This window comes from Peromyscus maniculatus, chromosome 14, assembly GCF_049852395.1.
Source record: "Peromyscus maniculatus bairdii isolate BWxNUB_F1_BW_parent chromosome 14, HU_Pman_BW_mat_3.1, whole genome shotgun sequence".
NCBI classification, from domain to species: domain Eukaryota; kingdom Metazoa; phylum Chordata; class Mammalia; order Rodentia; family Cricetidae; genus Peromyscus; species Peromyscus maniculatus.
The window spans coordinates 39,570,465-39,592,462 of record NC_134865.1 but is presented as its reverse complement, the minus strand read 5'-3'; the positions used below and the strand labels follow the sequence as shown (position 1 = coordinate 39,592,462).

Genomic DNA, 21,998 nt, shown 5'->3' with positions numbered 1-21,998 from the left:
TCTGTTACCAGCCCCCAAGAAAAGGCAAACTCGTACCCCTCTTCAACCTTCTAGCTACAGAAGACTCATGAAACAAATCCCATAAAATAAGCACTGTGATGTGATTGTATAGTTTTATCAATATGCCTCTTTGTTAGTGATGGGAATTCAGCCCCCCCCCTTTTTTTTTGTCATTTAGCTTAATCAATCAATCAAATATGTTAATGTTGCAATAAAACCAAAGCTGTGTGAAATTTAGGGAATACAGGAAGAATTGTTGTATTGGTTAGTTAGCCATGTGACATTAGATCTTAGATACATTTTTTTTTTTTTTTGGAACAACTTGTTGTTTTATATGAAGCACAGGCTAGCTTCAAACTCGAAACCCTCCTACCTCAGTCGTTTCAAGTTACTGGGATTACAAGTATATGCTGCTGCTGTGCATGCTTTAGTTCATTAAATCTTTTTTTTTTTTTTTAATTATGGAAGAAGTCCTTGCAGAAGTGAACCTAAGCTTGGTCATAAACAGCCTGGAAACAACTAGATCTCCTCATTCCTGTATCTCAGGAGTTCTTAGGTGTCTGCAGGCACTTGTCATTTATCCCTCTGTTATGAGGAATTCCTTTATAACTTTCTGTAACTGGCTATGAATTGCAGGTTTTCTAAACAGACTTGGTTTCTAGGAAAGGTTGCTTGTTCATTGGTCAGTCTTGAGAATCCTATTGGTTACAAACTTGCTTGAGAGAGAAAGGTGAGCCCTCAGAAAGCATGTAGATTAGCTTTTTAGAATGAGTTGTTTTTACAAGGGAATATAATGGTCGGTAGTCCGGTGTGAAAAAAGATTCTATCAATCTGAGTCCCAGAGGACTACAGAAACAGCATAAACTTTTTATGAGCAGGGTCTGGGAGCTCTTCCTGACCTACAGTGAAGTGGAAATAAAAAGCTTCCTGGATATTGAGAGAAGCATGGCCCCATTTTAGTTAAGAAATGATAAAATAGTTTTTAATGTGATTAAAGGTTTTTCTTAATGATGTCAGGAGTTCATTCGTTTCAATAGCTTTGAGGGGAACAAAAGATCCCAAATGCCAGAAAGATTTTGCAAACAGTGGGGTCTGAGCTCTGTCACAGAGGGTAGATGAGATTAAACAGATAGGGCTCAGCGACCAGAAAGTCACCAATTGTCCCTGTACCTTGTCAACTCTGTTGTCTGATAGTTCACAATTGAAGACTCTCTGTGATTGTGACTTTATCTCTTCTCTGTGTGTCCTGCGGGTGCTGGGTGGTTAGAGGGTGAGGTTGAGTCTCAGTGCTCAGCAGTCAGCCAGGAATGACAGTGACTTTTCTCATTCGTCACAGGATCTGTTCTCAAATCTAACAAATCAGATACACCATAAAATAATCATGTTCTCTTCTCTGCAAATTTTTTTTTTCTTCCCATATTAAGAGGAAAAAGAGCAACCATCCGGCTTTATCAGGCTGTGACTCTAAATGGAATGTGCTTTAGGGACACATTGCTGAGAGAGTCCCTTTGTTATAGGAATGGTGCTAGTCTTGCTTTGTACTTTACATTATTTCAAAAGTCTGGAAGCGCAGAAATGTATAGTTGCTTAGCTCAAAAAGAAATGCCTAGAGTAGTTTTGTAAGATGGTTCTTTTTAGTAAATTAGATAAGGCTCATGGCTATGATTATGGTGTTTTTCTTTAACATTCCAACTAACTCACATCCGTTCCAGTGACCACTTTTCCCCCTCGGTCGACTTGGCCTTTTTCCAGCAGGCGAGTTTATTTCAAAAGGTCTCACTGACTTCCTGAAAATATACCAGCTGTAACATGATTCATTCTGACACATTCCTGTCTTCCTTCACTCAAGACTTCTTTGCTTGGGAAGATGGACCCTAGAGGCATCTTCTTACTGGGACAACAGAACAATCCTCTTAACCCAGGGAACATCTTAGAGGACCTTAGGGCCTTGGGGGAGGTGCTTCTTATCCCTGGAATTCCAGTGGCTTTTTTAGTGTGTTCAAGTGGGTCTCTTGCCCTCAGGGCACCATGCACTGTGCAGGGGCTTGTTTGTTTAGGCTTTCCCCCTGAAAGGGAAGAAGTTTTGTTCAGGGACAGGTTTCTTTATCTGACCTGTTCTTTGTCCTTGGTAAAGAAAATTGTTTTTCAGGTGTAGATGTGTAACCAAAGGTTACTACCATCAAGGATGAGTTTCCCTGAGTTGGCAAGTACTAACACATGTGATACTTGCCTGCATTCTTTCCTGTCACTTGGGGGGGGGGGGGATATTTGTGTTTCTTCTAAGCAACCCCCTACTGTGCACTAGACATGTGCTCCCTTCCCCCATTTGGCTTCGAGGGTTGGGGCAGTGGTTATGGCTTCCTAAGCAAACAGCATTGAGAGGCCTTCTGCCAGATGTCTTGTGGCAGTGAGCAAATCCAGTAAACTGAACTCTGGAATGATATATGGAAAACTAAAGAATCATCCTGACTTGTGCTTCACCTCTAAAATAAGTACAAAGAACCTCCATTAATACCTTCAACTCTAGCTTCAAGACACAAGAGGGAGTTTGTATGAGGCGCTTAAAGGCAATTTAGAAGGAGAGTCAGCTGTTCACAGACTTTTCCCATTGGTCTCACCATCTCCTTTATTGTTTTAATACAGGCGTGGAGAATGTAACTATCCAACTGGATTTGGAAGCAGAATTCCATTTCACTCATCTCATAATGACTTTCAAGGTAAGGAATCTCCCTTTCTCACAATCAGGCTCAAGAGCACTGTGATTTCCACATTCAGAAAAAACAATGTTCATTGTGAGTTGGCATAAATGAGAACTTAAATGTTAATGTTGTCATATATTGGGCTAATTGAGGAGCTTTCAAACAAGGACATGGATCACTGCACTCCCATATACTATTTTCATGTCAGTAAGAAGAATCGCTATCCCAAGGTAATTCATCTATAAACCTTTAATTAGAGATCTTTTTATTTCTCCTGTAGAGAAAGACAGTGCTAGGCCCCCTCCCAAATCACAATAAAGCATTTGCAGAGTATATCTCTGATCCTTCATGTTTATATTTTAAATGCTGAATTTGGAACTCCAAAGGAAGTGTGCTATCTTAGGTTCCACAATTCTGTAAAAATTGTGGGAAGAGTTTTTCAGTTCCTAAAGAAACATGAGTGCCTTCTTAAATGCAGGTTTTTTTTTCCTCTCCATTTTTCTTTTCAAGATGTAAAATGACTCTAGGACTAGGGAGTGTCTCTGTACAAAGTGCCTTTGTTTCTTAAGCAGCTGCCTGGAAATGACAGACTTCACATGGCTTAAAGTACATGTTGGCACACACAAAACTCATAATTAACTTACTGCTCCCCAGATTAAAATCACTTTTGTATAGAGTTCAGGTGGAATTGGGGGCCTTATTGGCATCCTCTTGGGTTAGGAAAAGGGGCTGGGGATCACTTTACCTTATTGGCAAGGAGCCACAGAAGTCTCACTTTTGTCTGATACTCAAGCCCAAGAGGCCAAGGAGCAAGGGCAGGCGTGGGAGTCAGAACATGAATAGAGGGTGTCAAGCTCCTTGGTTCCCAGTCTGTGCACCTCACTCCCTTACTGTCCCCCAAATTAACCACTGTGACAACTGCAGGGGCAGGAAGGTTAATAGTGACACCTAGTACTGAAAGTGGTTGGATAACTAACTTGTCAGGGACTCCTTGCCACCAACCTAATCCTTTCATTGACCACACTCAACCTTAGTGCTTCAGTTCAAGCTCAGCCTCACATGAGGATGTTGTCTTGATGTTATATGACTCTTTGAAATATTCATAATCCTCTTTATTGATATCTGTGACCCTGTCTTTGGAGAAAGCATCTGCTTCACATACATGGATGGCTCTGAGTTCTTTTACATCCAGAGTCTTTGAGTGCATATTGTGTGATTGAATTCAAGGTGCTATAAAGGTTAGGCTGAGGAGGCAGTGAGACATGATATCAACTTCAGTGTAAGGGAGAAGGTTCATCCTTCAGGCTCCAAGCTTCTGTGAGAAAGCAGAACCCCTGGGGTAGGGCAGACTTAGGGTAATTTGTGTTCTCCTTCCTTGCACACATGGCTGGAGCTTTGGCTTCCTCACTGTAAAATGGGAAGGAAAATGTCTGTATCAAAAGGTTGTGTGGCATGTCCCTGTGCTCTGGGAACAGGGGAAATCTTCCTGACCTGGCACCTTTTGTAAATGTTAGCTTGTGTTGTGATAAAACTTTTCCTGGGGAGACAAAACACGCTTGTCTCCTTCCCCCCTCCCCCTGCCTCAGATAGGGAATCCATTGACAGACCAAAGTTCGGATACCACCAAAGTCCAACTTGGTGAACCAGTGAGTTTAATTGGAGTTACTTACAGGAATATGGGTGAGAGGTTACTTAGGAGCAGAAATGATTCACAGACAGCTGTATCACCAAGGACTCCAGCATGGGTGACAGCTCACAAAAGCTGGGAAACCTGGAGCGCACTGCACAGCCTGCAGGCAGTTTAGCCGGCTGGAGAGTGTCCTTTCTCGGTGCCCCAGTTGGTCTAAACCTCTTCTAAGCAACTCCCCTGATTTCTGCTTGGCTAGTGGCTGGTCTTGTCTGAGAGTTTTCTTTGCAACTTGGCGTCCTCTTTCTAAGAGGACTCTTGGGTTTTATTGGGGCCTAAAGAATCTGGTCAGTTTCAGGGATGTCCTAAAGCTATTTTGACTTGTTTACCTTCCTGCTTAACGAGCTTCCTGCAGGATGGAATGTTTTAATCTTGGAGGAAATTATTACCCAACAGCCTGGCATAAGGAAAAAACTTCAGGGATGAGAAGGATTTCAGAGGGAAGAGATAGAGGAAAACTGTTCTTTGTGGATGAATCTGAGAGCAGTGTACCTTTGGTATCATTATGTACTACATCCACATGCTTCAAGCTCAGGGTAGTGAGGGAAATAAGAGTCGAGAAACAGGTAGGTATAAGTCAGAAGGACCTTGACTCTTTGCTGAGGAATGTAAACTCAGTAGGTTACAGAAAAAGCTCGCCAAGGAAACGAGGCATGGTGGCACAAGCCCAGCACTCTAGCAGTTAGGTCTCTGTGGGTTCAAGGCTAGCCTAATCTATATAGAAAGTGCCAGGCTAGTTTGGCTAATAGCAAGACCCTGTGTTTTTTAAAAAAAAGTTTTGGATTATAGAGCATTTTAAATTCCAAATTTCAGAAGCTCACCTGTTCTTGGACACTTTTTTAATTCACTTGCTTCCACACATTGCCACCCTTTGCCTCTGATGCTTTGAGAACTACTGTAGAGAGGAGGAGTCCCTGCTTCCTGAGAATGTCACTTGGATGCCATAGAATCAAAGGTTGGTCTTGAAGTGGAGAAAGATTGGGGCAGGACAGGGGAAAGAAAGGGTTGTGTCCAAAATAGCTTAAGAGTTCAAGTCCTTAGGAAGATGCAGGTTCTTAAAAGCACTTAATGGAAAGAAGAGGAAGCAGGACAAAGGTGAAGAACTTACGTTTATTCTCCACTGGGCTGACTTGTGGATTGCTGGTTGCTAGGTGAATTGGGTTTTCTTAGATTAGAAAAACTCTTTCACGTGTGTATGCCCAGTGTTTTTGTTACATGCAGATGTTTCCAGGCCTTTCTGTTTATTATGCATTCAGCAGTCCCTGTGCAGCAATAAGGGGCCTGAGAAGCTTGATGACTAAGCAGAGTCGGGGGAAGGCTTCCGACCTTTAGTGAAGTGTGCTGTTCCGGTTCCTGCAGCTTTATAACTCCACAGGAAATTGGATGACTGGTCAATGGCCCTTGGGATTTAAGTTTCCAGACGTGAGAGAGAAGGAAGCACACACAGCCAGGACTGGCCTCTGTGTGTTTCTTCTCTGCTGCCTTTTGATACTGAGACATCAGACCAGGTATACCCATCCCAAGCCCAAGCATCTTCCCAGCCTGGCCTAGGGGGATTGGCTGTGCCTGCATCGTACAGGTTCATACAGTCAAAGGTGCTTCTCACTCCCTTCATAAAAGTCTTCGTCTACAGTTCTCTTCAGTTTGATAAAGGATTGTTTTCTTCTATGCCTAGATAGGTGGAAAATGAATTTTATCTGTCCGTCAGAATTATTAAGGAAGTTAGAAGGTAGGTTAGTGGATTTTTGTTAATTTCCAAGATTTGCACTCTGAAAAGGATTCTGCCACATGATGATCTTATTTTACTTACTTTTACTTATTTTACTTTACTCTTTTTTTGCCCAAGGGACAATTTAAATTCAGAAATTCATCTTTATTTAAGTTCTGTTTCCTAAGTTGGCTGATTTTTCCTTTGATTTTCTTCCATGGTAATGTGACTTGCCCTTCCTAAAATTCACACAGCATGCTCATCGGTGTGAGGCAGCTACCAGTGCACACAGCAAGCTCATGGGTGTGAAGCATCTGCCCATGCACACAGCATGCTCATGGGTGTGAAGCATCTGTCCATGCACACAGCATGCTCATCGGTGTGAGGCAGCTACCCATGCACACAGCATGCTCATGGGTGTGAAGCATCTGCCCATGCACACAGCATGCTCATGGGTGTGAAGCATCTGTCCATGCACACAGCATGCTCATGGGTGTGAAGCATCTGTCCATGCACACAGCATGCTCATGGGTGTGAAGCATCTGCCCATGCCTATTTTGGGGGTTCTATCTGTTTTCTCTCTTATTTCCACTTGGTGTTTTTCCTCACACCCTTCTGAAATCTTTAGCCTGTTCTAAGTTTTGATCTTTTTTCCTGTTCTTCTGACACCGTGCTTTTCACTTTTCTGCTTCACCGCTGGTTGGTGAGGAGAGGGGCACCCCTGAGCACACAGTTGGAGCTGACGCTGGCACCAGTTCTCCTGTGTTCAGCCTCTCAGGCGCTTCCCTAGAGCGCTGGCCTCGCCTCCCCTTACCATTTGCTTTGTTGGAGAGATTCAAGTATTAAGTGAGTGCAGTGACTTCTAAGTCTGTGTTGCAAAGCTGAGCACCATGCCTAGGTATTACTGCCCCAAGGGAGCGTTAGTGACTCATTCATGTCATTTTCAACACAGCCACCCATGCTTTGGGGCCTTGTGCTTCTTTTCTATCTTCTTTTTCACTACAGTTTAATTGACCAGGTGTAATTCAGTACATTGTACTGTCACTAATTTCACAGAACAGTCAACTTCACATATCTCTGTCCATGTTGTAATAGTTGGAGTTAAAAGCTTTTTGGTTTTCTTTGGTTTCTCTGCTTCTTGTCATCTTCTCTGTGAAACATTCTCTAGTATTTTTTTCTTCAAAAATATTTACTTTTGGAGGCTGGAGAGATGGCTCAGAGGTTAAGAGCACTGACTGCTCTTCCAAAAGTCCTGAATTCAATTCCCAGCAACCACATGATGGCCTCACAACCATCTGTAATGAGATCCGGTGCCCTCTTCTGTTGTGCAGGTGTACATGCAGGCAGAACACTCTATACATAATAAATAAATAAATCTTTTAAAAAATACTTACTTTTGTGGTAAAATATGAATAACAAAATTCCCCATTGTTACATATTAGACATATTCAAGATATCATACATCTATGACTGCTGTCAGTTCCAGGACCTTGTCTTAACCCCAGATAGGAACTCTGACTAGTCACTAAGCAGTAACCTCTCACTGCCCAACTCCTCTTCCTTGTAACCCCTTTCTGTCTCCTAGGTATTTCACATAAATGGAATCATAATATTTGAAATTTTACATGGATTATTTCACTTAGTACAGTGCCTTCAAGGTCCATCTATGTTACCCCAAGTATGGCGTCCCCTCCTTTTGCAACTGAATTATATTCTATTGTATTACCACATTTTGTTCTTCCTTTACCAGTTTTATAGGCAGTTGGGGCTGTTGCCACTCTGGCTGTTGTGAATAATTCTGCTTGTTTTCTCACATTTCATGTGTTTGACATATTGTGCTATGATTTTTATGCTCATATATATTCCTTATTAGACTGTTTGCAGCATATGATGGTATTCAATTCATCTATGATTAAATGAAGAAGTGAAAGAGTATACATTCAAATTCAGTTCTATAATGGGAACAGTGGCTAAATATACCAAAATGTGTTAGCTACAAAGACCTGTTTATAATCAGTTTCCAAAGAGAAACATCTCATTGATCTGCTAGGATGGGAGAAGTATTTCCTTGCCAAAACGGCCTCCACAGAATAGTGTGTAGTGTTCAAAAGCCAGCTGAGTCTGTTACACCAACCAAAGTCAGGGCTTGTGGCACACAACGAGTGACATTTTTGAAAAGGACACATCAGCAATCAATAACATCAAATGACTTTTCTCCTGCTTTTAGACATTCCGTCCAGCTGCCATGCTGATCGAGCGTTCTTCTGACTTTGGGAAGACTTGGGGTGTGTACAGATACTTCGCCTATGACTGTGAGAGCTCATTCCCAGGCATTTTAACTGGACCCATGAAGAAAGTGGATGACATCATTTGTGACTCTCGATATTCTGATATTGAGCCCTCAACAGAAGGAGAGGTTTGTGTGCCTCTTTGTTCTACTTGCTAGTCTACTTTTTTTTTTATCATTCCCAAAGTACTAACCCTCTTATCTATTTTTAGGTGATATTTCGTGCTTTAGATCCTGCTTTCAAAATAGAAGATCCTTATAGCCCAAGGATACAGAGTAAGCTTGTTTTCAGATAAATGCTTACATGGGAAACAGTCCTCATAGAACAAGTATCATCCTACACAGAGCCCTGCTACCAGTGTCTTGATACTCAATCCTAAATCCACCTACATTTTCTTCCTTCTTTGTAGTCTTCAGAAGCTCCTCAAATTAACAGTAATCAGTCTTCACTAATAGTGAATACATTTTGATTATTCTAGCAGAACTCCAGTTATACTGACCCTGCCACCTTTTTTTTTTTTTTTGTTGCTTAGTATATTAGTTAGAGTACAGATTAAGCTGCTGTAGTAAAACATCCCCCAAATACAGTTGCTCAAATAAAATGGATGTTTCTTTTGCTTATATGAAACTAGCATGGGGGATTTCAGTTTTAATTTTAAGTGTATAGGTGTTTTACCCATATGTATGTGCACATTCCTGGTGCTCTAGGAAGCCAGAAGAGGGAGTCAGATCCCCTGAAAGTGGAGTTACAGATAGTTGTGAGCCAACCATGTATGCTGGAAATCAAAACCAAGTCCTCGGGAAGAGTAACCAGTGTTTGTAACCACAAAGCCATCTCTCCAGCACTGGAGGGATTCTCAAAGAAACAAAGCTCAGTTGCCACAATTAGTCTTACTAATGCAAGATGACACCCAGTTAAATTTAAGTGACAGATAAATAACATGCTCTATTTAAGATCACAAGTAACATTTGTAGGTGGTACAAATGTGTCCCATCTAATATTAATGGTTATTATAATTTTGTATCATTTGCTATTGGGGATGTACTTAAACTAAAAATGAGGGTTTATCATCAATTCGAATGATATTGCCAAAACGGCCTCCACAGAATAGTGTGTAGTGTTCAAAAGCCAGCTGAGTCTGTTATACCAACCAAAGTCAGGGCTTGTGGCACACAACGAGTGACATTTTTGAAAAGGACACATCAGCAATCAATCAAAGGCTGAGCATCCTTTATTATTTGCCAAATCTGGTAACCGTAGCTATAAGATTATCTCTCTTCCTAGGATTATTCACACCAGCAGAGTTAGAACACTATCACTGTGTCCTCATTCTAGAAGTTAAGAATTGAAGATAAGACATGGAGGTTATGCATGTCACTTCTGTTCATTGCTATAATTAGTCTTGTAGCTAGAGCACAGAAGATACTGGGAATATCTCTGGCTATGTGGCCTGTGCTCTGCTAAAACTCTTGGCAAGGGCTCTTATCCACAAACAATGGGAAGCAAGAATACTAAGAAATATCAGAAATGCCAGTCATGACCAGTGTATGTAGTAAGGTGAGGCTTGTGTAGCCTTTTGATGGATGAATGACCTGAGTGCAAAATTAGATAAACATGCACAAGGTGATGGAGCAGTGAAATGACAGGTGGGTCTTGAGCTCCTATGATACAGTTCGTAGTTCAGAGCTCTTTCCACTGTTCAACAATTGTTTATGTTATTACAGGACTACAGATTGATCTTGGGAAACAGGATGTTCAATAATTAAACTCATTGGCTTTTATATCATTCTATCATATTGTAGCTACATGACCTGGTAGCATACTTAAAACTTTTTCTTTCCTATCTTTGAGTGGAAATAGAAATACCAACCTGAAGGTTGTTTGAGATAAAATGAGTCCTATATAAGTGACCAGTGTAAAGCTGGACAGATAGAAAGTTTTAAGTTGATTGAAGCTGCGGGTGGTAGCAATGTTAACTTGATTGCCAGCAGCTGCAGCGTAGGTTGCGCTTAGAGCCTGCCCCTGTCAGAGTGACAGAGGGAGATAACCTCCCCTGTTCTGCCTTGCTATGAGGTTGCAATCAGTCAGGTAACGGGGCTGGTTCTTGCTGGTCTTTGCAGCTCTGCACAGCCCTATATTTTTAACCAAGCTCTCATGGAACTTCCCAGCTTGTGACGTGGGAGAACAGAGTAGAAGATATCCAGATATACAAAGTCTGCTTTCCAACTTAAATTAATTCTACATGTGTCCCAGACTGTCTCGGGTCTGTAGTTTACTCATTCATTCTGCTGTAAAACAAGTATTTAATGGTATGTCATGCAGTCTCTGAGCAAGTCATGAGACGGTTGCTGTAGTTCTGAAAATCTGGTCATGATAAACAGCTCTGGAGTTCCTAAAAAGACTTTGTTCTTTGCAGATGAAGTGTGTGTGACATGAAGAATGTACTAAATTCAGTTCTTTTGCCTTTTGTTGTTCAGTGGCATCTGGACCATTTCTAGGAAGTGCCCATGTTTGCTATTTGTGCTTTTGATTTACTTAGCAATCAGGGAACAGAATTTCTTTATCACTGAGACCGTGAAGACTCACTTCAAAGTGATGTACATCTTGGAAAGCAGACAGCCTGAGGCTCTGTTGTCACTCCGCATGGCAGGAGAGTGGGGGACTATTTGCTCTTCTGAGGGCTCCTGTGAAGTTCAAGGGTTTCTAAATGTTCCAGCTGCCCTTCATGTTTGTTTTCCAGCCTCTTGTCAATAGTGCTCACTGTGTGCATGAGCATTGTGCAGATGTTGCCATTGACAGCTGCCATTCAGCACAAGACTGTTTTGTATTTGATTTTTACAAACAGCCTAAGTTTAATGCATGGACTTTGCCTTTCCAGCCCCAGCCATTTCTGTCTTCATTGTAAACTTCATGTGTTATAACTATTTAAAACTGCATTTGGTCTCTGAAACTATCCAATGTAGTGGGCTGACCAGATCTTGTAGGGTCCACTTCAGTAGGTGCAGCTTGGCCATTAAGGAAAAACACCTGAGTAGCAGATTGACTGGCCCTTGGTCTAACTAGTTCTGTAGAATGTGACTGACAGCCCAGCTTCTGGAATAAGCTTAGGCCTACAGACCCAGAAAGAAAGAGGAAAGATAAAAGAAGACAAATTGATATATAAGAAACGTTTGTGCAGGAAAAATAATTTTCCTGGCAACCTAGAATGAAGCCCATCTGTCCTCATGTCATTATACTGAATTAATATGAAAATGTTTTTCAAAAAAATGTAGACTACAATGTTGCTCAAAACTTGGTTGAAAGAGGCCATGAATTTGTGAGGGAGTTGTGGGTACTGGGGAGGAAAGGGGATGATAGAAATACAGTATACACATATAAATTGTTAAAATATTATTTTAAGAAAAGCTTGGTTGAGACATTCTTCCCCTAGAAAGGTAATTTTCTCCAGTGTTAAATCTGTTCTTGTAACTTGGATTTAAGAGGCAGGAATTTTCAGATAGTGTTTTCTCATTAAAAAATAAACACATATCTGTTCCTGATATAGTTAGAATTGGCACCCAGGATAAACCCAGTCCACCTGAAAGGAATTACTGACTTTGACAGCAGTGGCTGTGGGAGCTAGAGGTATTGCAGTATTTTTGATTAAGTGGCAGTGGCTTCTGGAACTCCAAGACTGTAACTGACATTCTTAGTAATCTGAGGAGACTGTGGTACCTTCCCTGTTTCCAGAGGCTATTGCACTATGTTGACTGTGGTAAGTTAAGGTTACAACCATCGTCTAGTTCATTCAGGAGTGAAGTTTACTTAGGCTGCTGTCATTTGTTCAATCCGTCATTAAAGAGAAATAATGTAGAATTGTCACAGCATGCTTGATTGTCTGATGAGACCTTTCATCTTGTTGACCTTTGTAGATCTATTAAAAATCACCAACTTGAGAATAAAGTTTGTGAAACTGCACACTTTGGGAGATAACCTTTTGGACTCTAGAATGGAAATCAGAGAGAAGTACTATTATGCCGTTTATGATATGGTAGTTCGTGGGAACTGCTTCTGCTATGGCCATGCCAGTGAATGTGCCCCCGTGGATGGGGTTGATGAGGAAGTGGAAGGAATGGTAAGTGTCCTGTGGATGCTTGTACAGGTGATCTGAAAGGCAAGGCAAAACTTGTCTTGACGCCTATTCACATTTTTTTAAGGGTTTTACTTTCTCAAAACAGACTTCGGTTTTTGTGTCACATTGGTGGTTGAGCGCTGATTTGCTCTCTTGGAGAGTTGCTTAGGTCAGGAGAACATGTGCAGAAACTACTAGTTTCATAGACCCTGAATTAGTTTTTGGAATCCATTGCTGTAGGTTGTTGCTGAAGTATTTTAGTTACCAGGGATTAAAAAGTTGTCTAAATAACCATTCAGATTGTATTTCCATTAAGAAAGATTAAAAACCGCAAGCCTCCAGGCTTTATGCTAGCAAGAACAAGATGGCCTCCGCCCAGAGAGACTGGCAACTGTAACCCAGGACCAGAGATGCCTCTTAGAGATTAAATGGAGTTTTCTTTTCTGTCCTCTCCTTAAACCTTCCTTTCTTTGCCAATTTTATATTGTGTTTATAAATCAACTGTTTGAAATTTGAGGTTTCAGTGTCTTTGCCAAATGGTTAATATACTTGTTAGCTTTTGTCCAGTTGACACAGACCACAGTCCCCTGAAAAGAAGGAGCCTCACTTGAGGAGTTGCCTCCATCAGACTGACTTGTAGACAAGTGGGGGCATTTCTTGCTCAGTAATTGATGTGGGAGGGCCCAACTCACTATGGGTGGTGGCACCTTTTGGCAGGTGGTCCAAATCAAACAAGCTGAATGAGCCACGGGGACCAACCAGCATTCCTCTATGGACTCTGCTTCAATTGCTCCCACCAGGTTTCTGCATGACTTCCTGTCCTGATGCCCCTGAGTGATAGACTGTGACTTGGAAGCCATATAAACCCTTTTTCTCTCCCAAGTTGGTTTTGGTTACAACAACAGAGCAGTAAACTACAGCAGTTAGGCTGGGGTATTGCACTTTAATCCACTTAAGTGGTCTCCAGAAAAATTCTTTGAACCCTTAGGAGTTTAATATCACATAGGGAGGGACTGAGCCAACCTTGAGAAAGGAAACCAAAAAGTTAGCAGTTACTAAAGGAGTGACTAGTGGTGGGCATTCAAACCTAGTCCCTGCTTCTGCCCCCTGGCACTCCCATAGTGTCTGGGCCTCCCTTGACGACAGGGATGTGTTGCTTATTTGCTGTCTGTCTCTTCAAAGCTTGTTAGTCTGTGTCCAAAGGGTGAAGGATCTGTGTACTCTGTCCTTCTACAACCTCTGCCTTCCCTTTACTCCAGCTGGAAGTCTTCCTGGTAAAACAAGTCAGCCTGAAGGGAGGGATATGTTTCTAATCAGTACATCTTTCTGAGAACTCCAGATGGACTTGAATTTGTGACTTTATTCAAGTCCTTCTCATGGCCTCAGAATGTGCCTATTCAGAGGCTGAGTGTCCTGTGGTGTGGGCTGGTGGGCTGCTTTTCAGTTCAGTAGAACCCCTGGGAATAAGAGGAGTTTAATCTCTACCTACTGCACTTCTGTCAAGACAGGTGCAGAGAAGAGGGACCTGTCTCTCCTGTTCCCCAACTCCAGGCAGGAGACAGCAGGGTTACTGTGAAGGGCTTGTGTACCTGCTTACTTGTTTGGTAGAAATGTTCGGGTTTATCTTCATAGGCTGCAAGGGTCTTAAGCATACCTTGGAGTAAAGTGACACACATCTTTTAGAAAAATTAATGTGTGCGTTTCTCATGGTTTTATCTTATTACTTGAAGGAAAGCATGGTAAATGGTTGAAAAAAATGTTTTTTATTATAGTTAAGGAAAAATAAGTGCTGTGCTTAAGGAGGTTGGGGGAGGCAGAAACCTTTTAAAGGAAATGATCACCTGGCACAGTGTAAAATTCAAAGTAGTTAGAGCTGGTTCTTGGAGACCAGTGCATGTTGAGTTCTACATTCACTTTTACAGGTTTCTACTACAGTGGCTTTAAAGAGATTATTTTTAGATAACTAGTTCAAAAATATATTGCATTTTAACATTCATTTATTTGGTGTGTGTGTATGTGTGTCCTCACATGTGCCACTGAGTTCATATGGAGGTCACAGCACAACTTGAGGGAGTCAGTTTCTCCTTCCATCTAGATATTGGGGATCAAATTTAGGTATTCAGGCTCAGTAGCAAAGGCCTTTACCTACTAAGCCATCTCACAGGCCCTAGGTGTCTTTTGTTGTGTGATTTTAATTCTTAAATAATTACTTAAAAATTATTTTTTTATGTTATAACTACATCATTTTCTTCATCCCTTTCCTTCCTCCCAAACCCTCCCATATACCTCCTTGCTCTCTTTTAAATTTATGGCCTCTTTTTCATTAATTGTTGTTACATATAAGAATGTGTGTGTTTGTATACAGAAATACTGAATACCTAAGTACAGCCTACTCAGTCTGTACTTGTATGTGTGTTTTCAGGGATGATCATTTGGTATTGGCTAACCAATTGATGTGTTCTTCCCTGGGGAAAAAGACATTTCTCCTACAGTCAGTATTCCTTGGTTGCTTGCAGTCCTTTAAAAAAAAATTAAGTTGTTAATTTTGCTCATCTGGATTCTTTATGTAGATATTCAGTTGACTGTCCATTGTATCATATAAACTATTGCAGAAACAAGGATGATCAACTTAATGGGTAGAACTTGCTTAGTTGGGGAAAGAAAGCATTAAGAAGCTCTCACTTTGAGGAGCTAGAGATGTGTGTGAAAGATGATATCTTCTGCTGACTGGAAAAAGTGTGGACATTTGTATGTTTCTGATGTTGCTTCTCCTGGTTTGTAACTTCCCAGGTTCATGGACACTGCATGTGCAGGCACAACACCAAAGGTTTGAACTGTGAGCTGTGCATGGATTTCTACCATGACTTGCCATGGAGACCAGCTGAAGGTCGAAACAGCAATGCCTGCAAAAGTAAGTGTCACTGGGGAGCGCTGTTGGAGGCAATTGGGATCCACTTTCTGGGGAGCTGCCCTCCACAATGACACTGTTTGCAGAGGGGAGGAACGATGGTGCCATTCTCCTGGCTGTGTAGCTCCCAGAGCAGTAATACGTATGCACTGAGTTCAGCTGACAAGAACTGGTGTGGTTGACATTGACTCGGGAAATGGCAGTGGTGTCCTGACATTGTGTCTGCTGTTAAGACAAGGACAGCAGGACAAATGAGAGGCAAATACAGTCTGTTTCTGGTTTGGGTCTGAGGTGGCCCCAAAGGACCATGTGTTGAAGGCTTGGTACCCTGCTAGTGGCACTGTTGAGAAGTACTTGGGTCCCCAGGGCACTAACTTGATCAGTGGGTTAGTCCATTGATACATTCCTTGGTGACTGGTTTACTAGGTTAAATCCAGTTGAAGGAGGTGGGTCTCGAAGTTTTGCCTCTGGTGTTTCTTGTCCTGAACCCTTTCTGGTTTGTTCTTCTGCTTCCTGGCTGTCTTGAAGGGAGCAGCTCTGCAATTCCATGCCTTTCTGCTATCGCGTTCTGCCTTATCACAGAGCCAGCAACACCAGAGCCAGCCAGCTGTGGAGTACACCCTCTGAAACTATGAGCCAAAGTAAAGCCTTCCTCCTATAAGTTGTTGCCACAGTGAAAAGAGAAGTCGGTTTATCATTGGGCTGCCATGTGCTGGAATTACAGGGTGTGCCACCTGCTTGCCACTGTCATCCCCCATTCATCCTTCAGCTATGCAACCCCAAAGACAGCAGGACAATGGCTTTTCTAGGAATGCATCGCCCAGAATGTCCTTTAGAATAGTACTTCAATCAATTCTACTTAGGTGGGGCCAAAGGTACCTTCAGTGGAATCACATCCATCTTCCTATGTTAGTCACTTTTCATCACAAAGAAAACAGCTAAGTAAGTAGACTAGGTTGGCCTCAAATGCAGAGATCCTCCTGCCTCTGCCTCTGGAGTGCTAGGCTTAAAGGCGTGTGCCACCACCACCCAGCCTAGCAATTTTAAAGGTGCTAACCTGATTTTTGGAGTCAAGCAGGATCAACAAGGGCTATGTCCTTTTGCATCACCAGAGCCTTTTCACCGATTGCTGTTTTACTCAAACTCAGTCCCCGCTTTGCTAAATGAGCTTCCTTCCTGCCAGTTCCATCCTCCATTTGTAAATATATTTAAAAGTTTTGTCCTTGACATTGTTCTTGTCGTACAGAATGCAACTGCAACGAACATTCCAGCTCCTGTCACTTTGACATGGCGGTTTTCCTGGCTACTGGGAACGTCAGCGGGGGAGTGTGTGACGACTGTCAGCACAACACCATGGGACGCAACTGTGAGCAGTGCAAACCGTTCTACTACCAGCACCCCGAGAGGGATATCCGAGACCCCAATCTCTGTGAACGTACGTTGGGAAATGTCATTCATAGGACCTGTTATTACCACTTTTCATGCAGAATAATTTGTTGTCAGTATCCTCCTCTTGGAGCTCAAACTCAGAGCCGCACAGCCAGCATTGCTAGTTAATTGCAGTCTAGGATGCCAGGAGAAGCATTTACTTGCTAGTCAAGCCTTCTTAAGATCTCTTTGGCTGGATTTGGAGGGTAGAAGAGAACATATGTGTTCACAAAAAGCCTTGGCCTAATTCCTGGTGCCTTGTTCCTCTCAGCATGTACCTGTGACCCAGCTGGTTCTGAGAATGGAGGAATCTGTGATGGTTACACTGATTTTTCTGTGGGTCTCATTGCTGGTCAGTGTCGGTGCAAATTGCATGTGGAAGGGGAGCGCTGTGATGTGTGTAAAGAAGGCTTCTACGACCTAAGTGCTGAAGACCCATTTGGTTGTAAATGTAAGTCTGTTTGGGGTGTTCTCCCAGAAATATAGTTCCATTTTACACTGAAATTCTAAAGCTAAACTGCAGCTTTGAATTCACTAGGTTTGTGTTTCTTTGCTTCATTTTGTCTTTAATAAAGCATGTGCTTGCAATCCTCTGGGGACGATTCCTGGTGGGAATCCTTGTGATTCTGAGACTGGGTACTGCTACTGTAAGCGACTGGTGACAGGACAGCGCTGTGACCAATGTCTGGTAGGTAAATCCTCATCTCTGGGCATGAGAAGTTAGTGAATGTGACTGACATGTTTCGTTTAGTTTTTGAGGAAGGGTCTCAATATATGCCCAAGATAGGCTTTGAACTCACAGTCTTCCCGACCCTGCCACCCAGGTCCTTGTGTGGTATGTGTGTACCAGCATGCCTGGCAAATAAGGGATGCTTTTCCCATTATGAATTTTACTATTATCTTTACAAGTTAATGCTAAGAGACCCAAGGAGAAAAGTCAAAATGAAAACTCCTAGTGAGTTATTTGACAAACCACAGCAAATACCACTTATGAAGACAAGTGAACAGTTTTTAAAAATGGCAATGCTAACTGCTAGTGAGGACATGATGATCTAAGACTTGTTAGCTGCGAACAGAGATGCAGGTTGAATCATACTGTGCAATGTTTCAGAGAGATGCCTCAGGAGGTAGTAAAAATGTACATATTTCTAACCTAGTAACGTCACTTCTGAGGCTCCAAATGAGATCCTCAGAGAATTAGACAAAGGTGTGTCCCCTCAAAATTCATTGCATCCTTATTAATTATGGCAGAAGACTTGGAATCAATAGTGGGAAAATAGTTACAGAAATTTGGAGATTTCCAGATTTCCATACAAAGTGATTCCAATTGCTGTAGAAAATGAAACTAATGCAAGGAAATGTTTACGTTGTTATACTAACAAATAAAACAGAGACCAAAAGGTATGAATAATACTTCATGTAAGAAAAAAATTTATCAAGACTTACAAAATCTGGAGCAAGTACACCAATAGCAGTTCAGTAGAATAATTTGGGGGAGGGAGTGTTGGCCATTGAATCCTCTGCCTTGCACGTTCTGGGGTTTAACACTGAACCTCAGCTCTAGCCCTGAGTGGAGGACTTAGGAGGGTAGTTAATCTTACAGCTTCCATGATGTTTTTATGTTGCTTTTATTTAGTTTCGCTTAGGGGATCCACATGCCCCATACACACGAGTATTTATGACCACCAAGTATGTATGCTTGTGTACAATCATGAGAGATACTTGATGAACCTCTGCTCATTTTTGAAATGCAGAGATTTCCTCTGTATCAGGAGCATCCCAAGGCCTGGCCATTGCCTTTCTTTTTATTTGAGAATAAGCTCTCCTTCCTTTCTGCTCTGCTCACGAACATGAATCCTAAAGGCCTTCCTTGTGGGGTTGTGACAGACTGAACTGAAGGAAATGTAAAGACATGCTGAATACTTGCCGTAATTGTTTTTATTGTCAGAGCCATTTGAAGAAAAACTGATCTCTGTACTGCTTGCTCAGAGCAGGGCAACACTTTCCCTCAAATGACTCAAAGATGAGGTGTTTTTTTTAATTTAGAATATTCCTACCCTCTGTCTGTTTTCATGGTTGAAAGAAATAGTTGGAGTATCCGAGGCATGCTTGAGCTTGTTCTCTGCTGAGTCTTTTAACATGTTTAATTTTTTGTTCTGCAGCCACAGCACTGGGGCTTAAGCAATGATTTAGATGGATGTCGGCCTTGTGACTGTGACCTTGGAGGAGCATTAAACAATAGGTAAGTGGAATCTCATTTGTACTCTGACCCAGGCACCAAGGAAACTCAAGACTTATGGAAACCTGAGGTTTTGTTGCTCTTTAAGAAAGTTTGTAAAATATGTTCATCTTTTGTTTGATTACCTACTAATTGTTTGTACTATGGTCTTAGTGTGTTCAAGGGTTGTTATCGTGCCAGGAGTTAGTGTATTGGCCTAGAGGTGGCTTAGTGTTTGTGCAGAGGACTCAACCTTGGTTCCCAGTACCCATGTCACTCATAACTGCATGTAATTCAAGCTTCAGGCTCTAACACCTTCTTCGGTCCTCCGTAGACACCTGCACTCTTGTACACATACACACACAGACATAACACATAATTAAAAACTTATAAAGGATAATTTTTTGAATCTAAGAAATTCATATCTTGATTTTTTTTAAAATAATGCTGTTACTTTGTTTTGTTCTTTTATTTCTCCATATATTTTAAATTATGGAAGCAATGCATGTCCATAAAAAAAAAAAAAAGGGCAGACAGTTCAAAGAACTATAAACGGAAATGCAAAAGCATTTCTTTTCCTGTTCTCCAGGTCTCTCCTAGGTAAGCTAGAAGTGCCACTATTAGCAGCAACTTATTGCTCCCTAAAAAATTAATACAGGTAGTTATGAGTTCAGTATGCTGTTGAAAGTCAATGTTCTTTTCTTCTCTGTTATAAAATGATGTTAGGCTTTATCTGTTTGATTTTTTTTTCTTTTTTCTTTTCACATATATATTGTGTACATACAGTGCACATATTTATGGTTTGACATTGGGAGTTTTCTTTGAGTGCTCTCCCTCCTCATTCTTTTGAGGCAGGGTCTCTCAGTCAAGCCCAAAGCTCACCTATATGGCTAGTCCCCTTAGCCAGCTTGCTCCACTATCCCCAGTCTCCAGCTTATGAGGCTAGGATTTCAGGTGGGTCAGGTTGCCAAGCACGGGTTCTGCGGATCCAAACTCTGGTCCTCTTGCATATTACTGAGCCCTCTCCCCAGACCCCTACTTATTTATATTTTAATAGATAACTTCAAAGAGAAAAACCAGCCCATGATTTCCCACTTGCCTTTGTTTTCCTTTATTTGTGTCCACAAGTGTGCACATACCACAACACACATGTGGAGGTCGGAAGACAACTTGAAGGAATTGATTCTCTTGTTCTGGTGTGTTGGTCAGGTCATCAGGCTTGATAGCAAGTACCTTAACCCACTGTATCATCTAGCCAGCCCTAAACATGTTATCCCAAAACTTGCAAATTTTCTTCTTGTAGAACCTTTGTTTTAGACTCATACACATCTTTTTTTTTTTTCAATAGCTTTTATATCTATCAGGTGAAAATACATGATCAGTTTGGTTGTTTTCATCTTCCCTTTTTGAATGTGTTTCAGTGAAGCTCTTTGAAGACATGTCTTGATGAATGCTTGTGTATCTGTAGGCCAGGTTATCAGTGATGAAACTGCTAAGCCAAAGATCATATATATTTTCATTTTCTGAGAATGCCATATTGTTTCAAGCAGATTAAACCAGCTGGTTTTCCTTCTGTCTGTCACAGAAGTACTGGCTCCCCTGGCCTCAGCCTCAGCTAGTAGCAGCAATTTCTCTTTTACTAAGTTTTGTTGGATTTTGTTTTGTTTTGTTTTCAGAGACAGGGTTGTTTTTTTTTTTGTCTAACCATGGCTGTTCTAGAACTCACTCTGTAGACTAGGCTGGCCTCAAACTCACAGAGATCCTCCTGCCTCTGCCTCCCGAATGCTGGGGTAAAAGGCATGCACCACCACCACCTGGCTTTTTCACTAATTTAACAGATAGAGAATAGATTCTCATTTGGTTGGAAGAATCTTTTCATTTTTTTCCTTTGTAACTTTTAATCTGTTCGTAAAGCTTACTTGCCATTTTTAGTTACTGAAATATGCTAGTTTTCTTTGAATTGTTAAAACATGTGAATCTCTACAGAAATATATAATACGTGTTTAGCCAATTGTTCTTTTTGTGGGAGTTGAGTTAACCACCGTGGAGTCCGAAGAGAACTTTAGTCTCTGCCTCTGGATCAAACTCAGAACATCTGGTGGAGAGAGTGTAAGTGGCTGCAGGGACAGATGTTTCCTTGTCTCCTCAGTCTTCCCTCAGAGAACATGATGAATTCATTGTGCAAGCATCATGTGCTCAAAACTTGACTCTCTGACAACTTTATTTCCCAACTGCACAGTCTGCTAAGAAGGCCTGAGATGTGAGGGCTCAGGAATTTGTTCTCTTTGGCTCCTTTATTTGGGTTTGTTCTGTTCCAGAGTATATTGGGATGCAGCACAGCCTGTGACCTCTACCTCCTGAGAACTCTGTTCTTAGAAACTCCTGATGGGAGGCAGCTGGGATGGTCCCATAGATGCAGGAGGAAAGGCTCTGCCACATACACATTCCTGATCCCTCCATTCACAGCTGCCAGCACCCCCTCCAGGTCAGGTCCTTCCTGAGCAGATAAAAGTGGCCATCATAATTCAATAATGTCTAGTGTTCCTTTACCCTATGTGGTCTCCAGTCACTTCCTTTTCTCTATTGCACACACACTTCCAGTCTTGGCCTCCATCATAGCCTGTCTTCTAATTTCTCCTGCAAAAACTTCAAACACTAGAATATGTTCTTCAAAAGAGTCTGTGAAACAAAAAGTTTTAGTTTTAAAGTAGATAGTCTCCTAATCTAGCATGAATGATGAGACAAACTGTTCTGGTGGGGGAAAGGAAGCCTTTATAGAGTCCTGTGGTGGTCGTGTTCCGTGTTTCTTTCAAAAGGAGTTTGTGAAGGAGTTCCTTACGCTTGTCTCTTAACCTACCATTTCAACAAGGAGACTGGCACATCCAAGGCACTCTGGGTACACTTGCTGCGGCACAGGAGTATATATATTTCTTTACTTCTCTTTAAAACAC

General features: G+C 41.7%; 1 protein-coding gene across 3 annotated transcripts in view; it reads left to right on the top strand.

Annotated features, from left to right (window-relative positions):
* Lamb1 (laminin subunit beta 1) overlaps positions 1–21,998 on the top strand; it is a 68,308-nt gene that overhangs the window by 4,549 nt on the left and 41,761 nt on the right. For all 3 annotated transcript variants that reach the window (XM_042260752.2, XM_016007902.3, XM_006989516.4), the window contains 9 exons: positions 2,644–2,717; positions 8,322–8,510; positions 8,594–8,657; positions 12,294–12,496; positions 15,284–15,404; positions 16,648–16,836; positions 17,101–17,280; positions 17,405–17,517; positions 18,992–19,071. In XM_042260752.2, coding sequence (XP_042116686.1) covers positions 2,644–2,717; positions 8,322–8,510; positions 8,594–8,657; positions 12,294–12,496; positions 15,284–15,404; positions 16,648–16,836; positions 17,101–17,280; positions 17,405–17,517; positions 18,992–19,071 — 1,213 coding nt within the window. The remainder of the gene's footprint in view (positions 1–2,643; positions 2,718–8,321; positions 8,511–8,593; positions 8,658–12,293; positions 12,497–15,283; positions 15,405–16,647; positions 16,837–17,100; positions 17,281–17,404; positions 17,518–18,991; positions 19,072–21,998) is intronic.